Raw genomic sequence first — 13865 nt, forward strand, 5'->3', positions numbered from 1 at the left:
TATGTTGTTTACAGGAAACACACTTAAAGCAGGGAGATACATACAGAGTAAAGGTAAAAGGTTGGAGCAGAGTCTATTATGCTTCAGGTAAAGCCAAAAAGCAGGAGTTGCTATCCTTATCTCAGATCAAGCAAAAGCAGAAATTGATCTAATTAAAAGAGATAAGGAAGGAAACTATATCCTGCTGAAAGGTAGCATAAATAATGAAGCCATATCGATACTAAACATATATGCACCAAGTGGCATCTAACTTCCTAAAGGAAAAGTTAAGAGAGTTGCAAGAAGAAATAGACAGCAAAACTATAATAGTAAGAGATCTCAACCTTGCACTCTCAGAATTAGATGAATCAAACCACAAAACAAATAAGAAAGAAATTAAAGAGGTAAATAAAACATTAGAAAAACTAAGTATGATAGACCTTTGGAGAAAACTGAATGGTGATAGAAAGGAGTATACTTTCTTCTCTGTAGTTCATGGAACCTATACAAAAATTGACCATATATTAGGACATAAAGATCTCAAAATTAAATGCAGGAAGGCAGAAATAGTAAATGCCTTCTTCTCAGATCACAATGCAATAAAAATTACATTCAATAAGTAGTTAGGGGTAAATAGACCAAAAAGTAATTGGAAACTGAATAATCTCATCTTAAAAAATGACTGAGTGAAACAGCAAATTATAGAAACAATTAATAATTTCACCCAAGATAATGACAACGATGAGACATCATACCAAAATTTGTGGGATGCAGCTAAAGCAGTAATAAGGGGAAAGTTTATGTCTTTAGAGGATTATTTGAGTAAAATAGAGAAAGAGAAGATTAATGAATTGGGCCTGCAACTTAAAAAACTAGAAAAAGACCAAATTAAAAACCCCCAACCAAAAATTAAACTTGAAATATTAAAATTAAAAGGAGAAATCAATAATATTGAAAGTAAAAAAAATCTATTGAATTAATAAATAAAACTAAGAGTTGGTTTTATGAAAAAGCCAATAAAATAGATAAACCTTTGGTAAATCTGATCAGAAAAAGGAAAGAGGAAAATCAAATTGTTAGTCTTAAAAATAAAAAGGGGGATCTTTCCACCAATGAAGAGGAAATTAGAGAAATAATAAGGGGTTATTTTGCCCAACTTTATGCCAATAAATTTGAAAACTTAAGTGAAATAAATGGATGACTACCTCCAAAAATATAGACTTCCTAGATTAGCAGAGGAAAAGGTAAACTGCTTAAATAGTCCTATTTCAGAATAAGAAATAGAACAAGCTATTAATCAACTCCCCAAGAAAAAATCCCCAGGACCAGATGGATTTACATGTGAATTCTACCAAACAATTAAAGAACAATTAGCCCCAATGTTATATAAACTATTTGAAAAAATAGGGGGTGAAGGAGTCCTACCAAACTCCTTTTATGACACAGACATGGTACTGATACCTAAACCAGGTAGATTGAAAACTGAGAAAGAAAACTATAGATCAATCTCCTTAATGAATATTGATGCTAAAATCTTAAATAAGATATTAGTAAAAAGACCTCAGAAAATCATCCCCAGGATAATACACTATGATCAAGAAAGATTTATACTAGGAATGCAGGGCTGGTTTAATATTAGGAAAACTATTAGTATAACTGCATCTCAATAGATGCAGAAAAAGCATTTGATAAAATCCAACATACATTCCTACTAAAAACACTTGAGAGTATAGGAATAAATGGACTATTCCTTAAAATAGTCAGAAGCATATATTTAAGACCGTCAGTAAGCATAATATGTAATGGAGATAAACTGGAACCTTTCTCAGTAAGATCAGAAGTAAAATAAGGTTGCCCACTATCACCATTACCATTCAATATTGTACTAGAAACGCTAACCTCTGCAATAAGAGTCAAGAAAGAGATTAAATGAAGAAGAGTAGGTAATGAGGAAATCAAACTGTCACTCTTTGCAGATGATATGATGGTATATTTAGAGAACCCCAGAGATTCTAATAAAAAGTTATTAGAAATAATTCACAACTTTAGCAAAGTTGCAGGATACAAAATAAATCCACATAAATCCTCAGCATTTTTATATATCACCAACAAAATGCAACAGCAAGAGATACAAAGAAATTCCATTCAAAATAACGGTTGAGAGTATAAAATATTTGGGAATCCATCTACCAAAGAAAAGTCAGGAATTATATGAGCAAAATTATAAAACACTTGCCACAAAAATAAAGTCAGATTTAAATAATTGGAAAGACATTCAGTGCTCTTGGATAGGCCGAGCGAATATAATAAAGATGACAATACTCCCCAAACTAATCTATTTATTTAGTGCTATACCAATCAGACTCCCAAGAAACTATTTTAATGACCTAGAAAAAATAACAACAAAATTCATATGGAAGAGAATTTCAAGGGCATTAATGAAAAAAAAGTCAGATGAAGGTGGTCTAATTGTACCTGATCTAAAGCTATATTATAAATCATCAGTCACCAAAACATTTGGTATTGGCTAAGAAATAGACCAGTCGATCAGTGGAAGAGATTAGGTACAAAGGACAAAAAAGGGTACATCTATAGCAATCTAGTGTTTGACAAACCCAAAGATACCAACATTTGGGATAAAAATTCATTATTTGGAAAAAACTGTTGGGAAAACTGGAAATTAGTATGGCACAAATTAGATATGGATCCACACTTAACACCATATACCAAGATAAGATCAAAATGGGTCCATGATTTAGGCATAAAGAATGAGACCATAAATAGATTAGAGGAACAGAGAATAGTTTACCTCTCAGATCTGTGGAGGAGGAAGGAATTTATGACCAGAGGAGAACTAGAGATCATTATTGATCACAAAATAGAAGATTTTGATTACATCAAACTAAAAAGTTTCTGTACAAACAATACTAATGCAAACAAGATTAGAAGGGAAGTAACAAATTGGGAAAATAGTTTTACAGTTAAAGGTTCTGATAAAGGCCTCATTTCTAAAATATATAGAGAACTGACCCTAATTTGACCCTAATCAAACCATTCTCCAATTGATCAATGGTCAAAGGATATGAACAGACAATTCTCAGATGATGAAATTGAAACTATTTCCACTCATATGAAAGTGTTCCAAATCACTACTGATCAGAGAAATGCAAATTAAGACAACTCTGAGATACCACTACACACCTATCAGATTGGCTAAGATGACAAGAACAAATAATGATGAATGTTGGAGGAGATGTGGGAAAACTGGGACACTGATACATTGTTGGTGGAGTTGTGAAAGAATCTGACCATTCTGGAGAGCAATTTGGAACTATGGCCAAAAAGTTATCAAACTGTGCATACCTGTAATGTTCTGTTGTCTCCTGAAAGCACCGATTGCTCTCTGGGAGGAGATCTAATGTCTCAACTCAATCTCTTGGCCAGAGCCGCCAACTCTAACCTAGAGTAGAGACTCCTCCCTTGCTCAATGGTGTCTTCTTTTATCCTCCCAGAGAATGGGCATGTGAGAACGCAAGAGCTTGTGGGAGAAAATACTTCAACCAATGAACTTGCTCCTCTTAGAATTCCTAAGATGTAAACTCCCTTTAAAGGCCCCAACCAAAGGTCTAAGCCAGAGAACTGTCAAGTCAACCTGAGTTCTCACCTTTTCACTGTCCAGACAACCTGAGTTCTCACCTTGCCACTGTCCAGACAACCTGAGTTCTCACCTTGTAATCCTAACACATACCCTTTGATCCAGCAGTGCTACTACTGGGCTTATATCCCAAAGAAATACTAAAGAGAGGAAAGGGACCTGTATGTTCCAAAATGTTTGTGGCAGCTCTTTTTGTAGTGGCTAGAAACTAAAAAATGAATGGATGTCCATCAATTGGAGAATGGTTGGGTAAATTATGGTATATGAAGGTTATAGAATATTATTGCTCTGTAAGAAATGACCAGCAGGATGAATACAGAGAGGTTTGGAAGGACTTACATCAACTGATGCTGAGTGAAATGAGCAGAACCAGAAGATCACTATACATTTCAACAACAATGCTGTATGAAGATATATTCTGATGGAAGTGGATATCTTCAACATAAGATCCAACTCACTTCCAGTTGATCAATGATGGACAGAAACAACTACACCCAGAGAAGGAACACTGGGAATTGAATGTAAACTGTTAGCACTACTGTCTTTCTACCCAGGTTATTTATACCTTTGGAATCTAATACTTAATGTACAACAAGAAAATTGGATTTACCCACATATATTGTGTCTAGGTTATACTGTAACATATGTAATATGTATGGGATTGCCTGTCATCTAAGGGAGGGAGGGGAAAATTTGGAAAAATGAATATAAGGGATAATGTTATAAAAATGACTCATGCAAATTTTTTATAATTATAAAATTAAAAATTAAAAAAAATTAAAAAAAAAGGATTTTCCTTCCTTGATCATGCTCACTTAGGCCTTCTTCCCATGCATACAGAACTGCTTTGTCCTATGCAAATATTAATCCTGGGCTGAAGTTTTCTGGATAGAAGCCTAAGGTGTCTAATGGGAGGCTTTTAGCCTTTGATTTAGCTTTGATCCTTTGTCTAATATAACAACAAATCATCACTCACATGTTTTGTTTTATTTTGTTTTGCCTAGACTTTATTTGTATACTTCAACAGGCTTCTTTCCATTCTCTTTTAAATGAGCACAATGAATTTTTATAAAATAACTATATACATCTACTTACACATAAGATTTAGATTCATTTAAATAATGCTATGTAACATAACCTGTCATAAAGCCTTTCTAGAGTAACCCATAATTCATCTATTCATTCAGCCAGTGAATGACTTCACTGTAGATTTTGGAACCAAATATAAAGAACTCCATGACATATATTTTGGAGTTAGCATGAAAGAAAATTGGAAGCACAGTGCCTTCCTTCTTGAAATCCACAACAGAATGAGAGAAGCAAAGCAAATATGGGCACACAAACATTATGTTTTGGGAAAATATACTTATAATAACTTATTAATAAGACTGGACAGAACTATATGCACTGAGAGGCTCATGAGGCAATCAGAGAGAATGGAACTGAAGTCAGACAAGTTTAGTCAAAATTAGTTTTCATGGGGGAGGAGACTTCTAGGCAGAATTTTCTAAGAATAAGGGGATTGTTTTGAGAAGAGAATGTTAGGGAGTGAAACAACATGCAAAGAAACAAAAGAGGAAGCATTAAGTCTTATTTAGAGGATAGAAAATAAATAAGTTTGTTCTATCGATGTGAAGCATTCAAGTTAATTATGAAAAATTAAAATGGTCACTTAAAGGAGGGCATTGAATCCCATGCTGAGAATCCCATGATTAAAAACACCACTATAGATTTCTTATTAGGACAGGGATATGATCGAATGGCACATGAAGCAAATGATATTTGCTTCTGATTTTAGAACAGATTGGATTGGGGAGAAGGGTGGGATGTAAGGAGGTCAACTCGAAGACTAGCTTAATAGTCTAGATGTGTCACAGAATCACAGGTGGTCAGAGCTGGAAGGAATCAAACCCTAGAGATGATCATTTAGTATAGCCCACTCATTTTATAAAGGACCTGAGTTACAAATGGAGGAAGTAACTTGCTCAGTCACCCAATTACCAGGTGGTAGATCTAGGGTCAGACCTAAGACCTGATTGAGAAGCAATAGAGCATAGTGAAGTCAGGATTATCTCATCTCTGATATTTACTAACTATATAACTTGGCTGAGTCCCCTAACATCAGTTTTGGTATCTGTAAGATGAAGGGAATACTGGCCTCCATAGCTTTTGAGGCCCTTTCCAACTCTAAATCTCTGGATCTAACTGCTGATCTATGCTCTTGCTATTTATGGGGTTACTTGGATCAAGATTGAGTAAAAAGGGATGAAAAAAGAAATACTATAAGGAATGAGGGCGGCTGTGGCTATAGAAATCCCTGAACCAATTCTGAATTTGAAGCTTTAGGGAATATAAAATGAACTAGTTTGCTATTTTGCTGATCTCATAAAATTTAAAGCATAGTGGGGAACTTGTAGTGTTTCTTTTTCATCTCATTCTTGTGCAGCTGAGAGAATAACTTGCCCTCTGGTGACTTGCTGTGGCCCTGGATACTCCCCCCTCTTAGAATGGAGTTTTAAAAGATTTGAAAATAAAGAACAGTTGAAGAGTTACAGTTCATTAGATAATTAGAATTTCAAAGGTCAGTGCTAACATAATGAAGCTCAAAACCCAAGAATGAAAATCAAAGTGAGAAAAAAAAAAAAAGAATCACAGTATCCAAGAATCTTAGAGCTTGAGAGAGCCTCATTAACTTTTTCATTTAACACATGAAGCCCAGAGTGGCTGTAACTTGCTCAAAGTAACAGCTATTTAGTGGCAAAGTTGAGACCAAAATCAGTCTTTTTATTCCTAGCTAAGAATTCCCCCATTACACTGTGCCATGTACAACATGTATGAAAACCACAAATAAAGCTCATACATATTTAGTGATGGAATAGTGATGAAGATCAGAAGATCAGAGATCATGCTTATATAATTTAAAATATTTAGTTTTGAGCTACTTGGTAGTTTGACTTTATTTTTCCATGACAGGGCTGACTCAGATCATAAATAATTTTTATCTTCTTGTTTCTTTCTGAAGTTAGTGTGAATAAGCTATATATTATTTTATGATGTCAGTAAAAGGGATGGGGTTTGGATTTTTAATTTCACTGATGTAGGGAATTCCCAAACCAAACACCTTCTCTTATTGTAAGCAAACACATTTATGCAATTTACACTCTTAAAACATTAGGCTCACTAGGGTGAATGAACTGGCCAGGGTCACACACAAGTCCTTCAACCCCAATATAAGCTATCTTTCCATTACTTGATGGTCCTCTCACTTAAGTGCTACTAATGATAAATTTGTTGGGATTTTAAAAAATTAGTCCAAAACTCTGAGATACAAAGCTGAGGATATAAATTGCAAGCTAGAATTATTCCCTTTATTCTTTTTTAAAAATCCTTTATTCATTCAGATTAATTCATATTGATTTTCTCTCATTTTTAGCTATCAAATATAACATGATTAGTAAACAAGATAGGTTTTTATTAACCAATACAGTTTTTATATTGTATTTTGTAAAAGTCACTGACATAAAAATCTTATAATTTTTTGCCTTGACTAAGATCTTATAGTGAGGGACAGAATGGGAATAAATATTCCAGTTTCTGGACCCTTTGCTTAGTGTTCTTTTTCCGGTAGCACTCACTTTTCAGATTTCTGTTTCTAAAAGAGTTAACTAGCCTCTACAATTAGTAAAGTTGTTCTTTTTTTTTTTTTAATTTTATAATTATAAATTTTGACAGTATATATGCATGAGTACTTTTTTAAATAACATTATCCCTTGTATTCATTTTTCCAAATTATCCCCTCCCTCCCTGTACTCCCTCCCCTAGATGACAGGCAATCCTATACATTTTACATGTGTTACAATATAACCTAGATACAATATGTGTGCAAATCCCATTTTCTTGTTCCGAAGGTGTAAGTAACCTGGGTAGATAGATAGTAGAACAACTTAGCACTACTATCTATCTACCCAGGTTAAGTTGTTCTTTTTTTTAAACTAATCTGTTGACCATTTAAAAATCTACTGTACCTCTTTTTCTGTCTTTCTGCTTGTCTCACCTCTTTCCTTCTCTGTAGTTCTCTCTTTATTTTCTTTTCCTTTATATGATTATTTTGTCTTTCTCCCTCTTTCTTTCTTCTTTCTCTTCCTATCTTCCTTCCTTTTCTTTTCCTTTTCCCACCCTCTCCTGATTCTAAAAAAAAATTAATCCTGCTTCCATGAATTTGATTTTTACTTCACAATAGTTTTTATTGATTGTTTTCCCTTATGGGTTATTGGCACTTGAGGGAAATTGAAAAAAGTTTCCAGCTCTGATCTAAATTCCATTAAAATAAGGGGATGACATACCTGTTTCATTAAATGCATCTTTGTATCCCATATGGAAAAATGGAAATGGAACCTAGACAAAAAAATTCAAAGGCAAACTTTCTTTGTAAGATCCCTGTTGGTACTAAGTGCTGAGAGGCTATTCATCTGAATAAGGATGTCCCAAGCTTTGGTGTCAATCTACAGAAACATTGGAAGGGTGATATGCAGAAGGAGGAAGGCAAGAATAACTATAAAATCTGTCTAGCTATTATAGAGATTGGAAGAGAAATATTTCTAAATGACAGTAGGTAGTAAGTTTTGACTTTTTGATTTTCTACATATTTAGTTTTTTTAGTAGTATTTTCTTCTAGATATGTTCATTATAAGCAGATGTTCTCAAATTGAGAGATTGATTACCTGTTTCTCTGTAAGAATTACCCTTCTCAGTAACTGATTCTCAAGTCCTTTCATTGTAACAGTAAAATCAATGACTGATGTTTTAGCATTAATCTCAGGTGTGAATGCAGGATTTGGTAGCTTTGTTGTAATATAAAGTTTAAATGAATCCATGATCTCACATTCTTTGTCACCAACTTTGACCTACATCAGAGAAGAAATTTGAAAAGTTTAGATTCAATTTAGGAAAGAATTTACTAATTGGAATAATACAGAATCTTTATCCTTGAAGGCTATTAATATTGGAACAGGTGTTAATTCAGGAAGATTTAGGCATGATCCTCCTTGAAGACAAAAGAAGAAACCAAAATCTTTTTTACTCTTCCCTGAAAATAAATCTGAAGTGAAATTTTTAGTGAATGAAGCAAATCAGAGGACAGATATATAATTTGGCATGACAACTATGAAAGCATCTGTGGATAGCTTTCAGAGTATAAACTTAAATAGGAAAATTTACATCTTTATTTCAATATGATTGATTTTTTTTCTATTTGTACTAGTGGCTTTGGAACATCCTTGGATCACTTGGAATGAAAGTACCTGGGAGACTTCTGGCAGAAGACACCTTGTGTTTCTCTTTCACAGAGGTGGGGAGTAGCCTCTTTCAATTGTCTGCATAGCCAGAATAGACTGTGTCTTTAAAAATTGCTATACTAAGATACTCTTCTCTCACTGATGTTCACATAGGGTGAAGGTTCACCTATATCATGAAAGACTTTACTGGAGGAAGTTCCCCCTTCCCTTTTTAGACCAGTGGCTCTGAGAAACAGGTCTAGATTTTTTATTTGTCCTGTTTAGTTTGTCCCTTTTCCTTCGAAATGTAGAAGATAGAATCTCTATTAGAGCTAGAACCAATCTATGGTGACCTTAGAACCAGGATTCAAGGCTGAAACCTTATCAGGAAAATTCCAAGAAGCCAGAGTACCTGAGATCTAAGCTCCTGGAAACTCCTGGACTTGGAACTTGGGACTCTATTATATAGAGCATAATCCAAGTTGCAAATCTAATCCTCTCCTCTCATCCAGAGTAAGAGACAATGATTATGGAAACAGGGTAGATAGAGCCCTAGAGGTAGAGAGGAGTAAGGAACAATGCTCCAAATCCTAATATGTTGGGGACTATGCTTATATATCCATTATTATAACTGTTTTGAAGTAAATATTTATAAAAGTGAATTAGTATTAATGATTATATAGAACTGGAGTATAGTGGACCCTTCTATGATGAAAGAACACCATCACTGGGGGCTTGAGTCAATGACCAAAAACCTAAATACTTCCATACTCCCTTAATGTTACAAGAGTGCTATAGAACCCTGGGATAAGGAGTAAGCTATAACACACCTGGTTTTTAGGCAGTGAGAGAGTCAAAGTTATCACTGTTACATAAGTATTTTATTTAATCCACTTAAACATATCCTGTGAAAGAATCCATGGTTTGACCAGAATCCATGGCTTGAGCCAGAATTGGCTTGACAATACCAAAAATAAATAAACAAACAAATAAATAAATAAATTCAAATACTCTTCATTTAATCTACACTTGAAACACTCATTTCACAACAATACTGTGGAGTAGATAGTATAATTATCATTATTTCCATTTTCCAGATGACAAAACTGAGTTTTTGGGAAGGTTAAATGTCTTGTGAGTGAGTGATTACACAGCCAGTAAGTATTTGAGCTGGGCTGTGAATTTATTTTCTAAGTATAGCATGTTTTCCATTCCACTATGTTGCCTCAGATGGGAATTAATGTTTCTAACAATGAGATGGGTTGGTGTCTTAGCACTGAATATCCTAATGTCACTCACTTGATTAGGATCACAGCTAATGCATCTAAAGAAACTGAGAATGGATGGGCCTATTTTTAAAAAGCTCTCCAGAGAAGATGGACAAACAACTCCTTTTGGTTTATTTTTTAAAAAGGCATGTGAAAAGCATTTCAATGTGACAGCTTTTCTTGAATAATCTACCTTTCTTTTTAATGACAAAACCTATGAACTTCTTTTAAGAAGTTCAAAATTAAGTCACTGGACATTAAAGGACTCAAACATAGATTCATATTAGAAGCTATCACCTGCACTCATTCTGCTGAAGAGAAAACTGAGATGTCTCCATTTTAACAAAAGTAACTCCAAATCATTAAGACTATAGAATAGCATGAACAGTAACAAATGTGACATGTTATTGGAGAACAATTCATATTATCACCAATGATCTGGAACAATTTTCCATAGCTCCTGGTATAGAGCCATGTTCAAATGAAAAATTAATGTAGAGGAAAAATATAATTTTCTGTAGATAAAATCTAGACTTTCTCCTCTTAAGTAAAGAAATCTAATTTTGTACTTAATTATAGCTTGTAAAGCCCACCTTTTAGCCCATACCATACCATACCCATACATTGGAAGGGTGATATGCAGAAGGAAGGAGGCAGAAAAATAACTATAAAATCTTGTCTAGCTACCTTAAGAGATTGGAACAGAAATATTTCTAAATGACAGTAGGTAGTAAGTTTTGACTTACTTTTTGCTTTTCTATATATTTAGTTTTTTTTTTAGTAGTATTCTAATTATCTAGAATCTAAAATCTAATTTAGTAGTATTCTAATTAACATTCATATTTTAATAGTGTATTTGGATTTTAATGATTCTGTATACAATCGTGAAATATATTCCTTCTACATGCAGTTATAGCCTAGCTAAAAAGGCAGCCAGCTATGAATTCTTTGGTGGGCAGTCCATGCAGCTGTTTGAGGAGAGCATTTAAAAAAAGGTAAGAAAATCACTATAAAACTTAAAAAAAAATTCATATGCCTAAGAGGAGAACATATTTATTTCCCTTACCTCTTGTCCTGCCCCAACAATATTCTCTCTAAACTGCTCTCCACTCTCCCTCCCCTCCCCCCCCCACAAAGCTCCCTGTGGGGAGTGATGAAAGGTATTCATGAAGACTATGACATAACATGTCTTCAGAAGGTCCAGTCTAAATACTTCCAACAAATGCTCACAATTTTTAAGGGAATTTCAGAATTTTTCTCCCTTTGAATCAGACTACTCAAAACAACAACCCTAAATGATAGATTTGAATTTTAATTGAATTTAACAAACATTTATTAAATTTCTTCTGTGTGAGGCCCCCATTTTACCTGTTGTATTACTATTTTAGTAATAGGAACCTCTAAACACCAATTTGAAATGTAAATATTTTAAGAGCATTCTGTACTCAAATATAAAAGGAAAAAAATTTTTTTCCTGTTGCTATACTCTGAAGGATATGTAGATGTCACCATTGTTCTTTCTTAGGAACTAACCTTGAAAGTAGTTCCTGTTTTAATGAAATTCTTTTCCAATACATTATCCAGGGCCGGATCCAGCTCTTCACGTATATCCTCTATGAGTAAAGGTCGACCCAATGAAAGGCAGTCCTCTAAGTGTGTTCGGAAATATTTATGATTCAAAGATGTCACCTTAAAATAAATTATTCATTTATATAACAACAGCATAAGAACTTACACCAAATCTTAAGTAAAAACCAAAAGATTTGTTAGGAAAATAAATATGTATTTAGAAACACATTTTTTTCTAAGAAAGTGATCTAGAGAAGTTATAGTATTTAAATAAATGTTTGTTACAGAAAGTTTATAAAAGGTAGTGAGTTGCATTTTTGCAGAAACAATGAAGGCATTGTGGCTTCCTTAAAATCCATGGAAGGCAGGATGAAGTCATTTCTTTCTATTGTAGATGGGGTGACAGGATTCATAATAACTATTTGGTTGCAGATAGAGAAGGAATCATCTCAATTCAGCTCAACTAATTTTCATACAGGCACTTGAAGGTAGTAAAGATTATTGCTAGGAAAGTCTTTATTCAAACATATAGAGAATGAAAAACATAGAAAGGACTCTAAAGATTCCATAAACACATTACATAAGGCTTTAAGTACATTAGTTCCCTCAGAAAGGAAATGAACTTGAGGTTGTTGTGGCAACTCTTTGACATCCTGCCGGAATGCTAGATCTCCTAGTCATTATATAGTCCCTCTAAGATTCATAGTGTTATCCTATGGTATGGATTCCTCCCAGAAGGGAAATGAAAGCACTATGCAAATCTTAAAGTTTTATGTTTATTATTATTATTCAGTTACCTAGAATATATTCATGAGATATCACAGTTTAATCTTTGCAAAAACACAATTAACTTTTAATATTTTTCTTAATGTGTCTTTTCTTGGTTTTTTTTTTTTTTTTTCACTTGCTCCATATTCCTCCTAATGTCAGTGTACCAGTCAGAGTCTAGGTTGGATAGTAACACTATGAAACCTGAGGTGGCTAGTGAAGAGGAGGAGATGTGACCAGAGAAATTACGAGCTTCCATTATAACTCTTGTAAGGTGAAGAGCAGGAATTTCTATTCCTTTGAGAAGAATAGCCTGCTGATTACTACTTCTCTTAGCTTTTTTTTTTTTTTTTTTTTTTTTTTTTTTTTTTTTTAATCCCTCTTAGATGCAGGTACTTGGATGGTTTTTCTCCATGGGAAGGCAGATAAAATTAGGTGTGAACCTCCAGTTGCATTACATTTTTTGAACCTCAGTGTACTTTATAGGCTCTGAAATACAAATCTGTAATTTCTCCAGAGTTATCATAAGGATCAAAAGCAATGATATGTGTGAGTACTTGGAAACCTATACATTACTACACAAATTGTCAAAAGAAGATTTCTTGAGTGCTGAAACTGCTGAAGGTGGTACTTTGGGGCAGGTGTATTCCAGGTTACATTCTTAGGGAAAATCAACATTTCATTTTCTTGAACTCTACCTGTAAATCAAATTCTTTTTCTTTTGATTTAATCCAAGTTTTGCCTTGAGTTTGTGGGTCTATCAAAAGTGGATATCGGGTTGCCTTAGTCACAATAATACCATTTTGAATTGAGAGGTCATCTCCAGGTAATCCCTGAAGTCCCCATTCACCAATCTAAATGAAAGAAAACAGAACATTAGCTTAGTATCCAGCAGTTAGTTTTAACTGGATCAAATTACTAGGGCATTTAGGTAATATTGAAAAATTATTGCTAGTAATAAAAATAGCACTATCAAATTTTAAAGACTTTTTAAAAAGCAGACTAGTCCAGTGGACTTTTCTCTCTTATAACCTATTATGTTTATTACTTTGAAAAAGATCAGTCTGTCATTTTGAACTGAAAAACATGATTTTTTTTTCAAAAATAGTAATTGCAAGACCCTTTTTCTTTTCTCATATCTCAGACTAACACTTATCTTTCCCCAGAGTATTCTCACATTTCAAGTCTGCTCTATCAATTAGGTCTTTAAAGAAGGCATTGTGGTATGATGATGACAGTATCTTTATCTTATGGAAAAATGAAGGAAATTGAATATATTTAAGCCTGATCTTCCCAGTGGAAAAGCTTTCTCCTTAAAGGAAGTTATATGTTCTGAGAGTTTAATTTATTCTT

At 33.7% G+C, this 13865-nt stretch overlaps 1 protein-coding gene across 1 annotated transcript in view; it reads right to left on the reverse strand.

Moving 5' to 3' along the window:
• Window positions 1–13865, reverse strand: part of DNAH8 (dynein axonemal heavy chain 8) — a 408086-nt gene that overhangs the window by 85654 nt on the left and 308567 nt on the right. The window contains exons 74-76 of the mRNA XM_074311023.1: window positions 13211–13366; window positions 11709–11864; window positions 8356–8538 (exon numbers count right to left, since the gene is read on the reverse strand). Of these exons, the coding sequence (XP_074167124.1) occupies window positions 8356–8538; window positions 11709–11864; window positions 13211–13366 (495 nt within the window). The remainder of the gene's footprint in view (window positions 1–8355; window positions 8539–11708; window positions 11865–13210; window positions 13367–13865) is intronic.

This window comes from Sminthopsis crassicaudata, chromosome 4 (assembly GCF_048593235.1).
Source record: "Sminthopsis crassicaudata isolate SCR6 chromosome 4, ASM4859323v1, whole genome shotgun sequence".
Taxonomy (NCBI): Eukaryota; Metazoa; Chordata; class Mammalia; order Dasyuromorphia; family Dasyuridae; genus Sminthopsis; species Sminthopsis crassicaudata.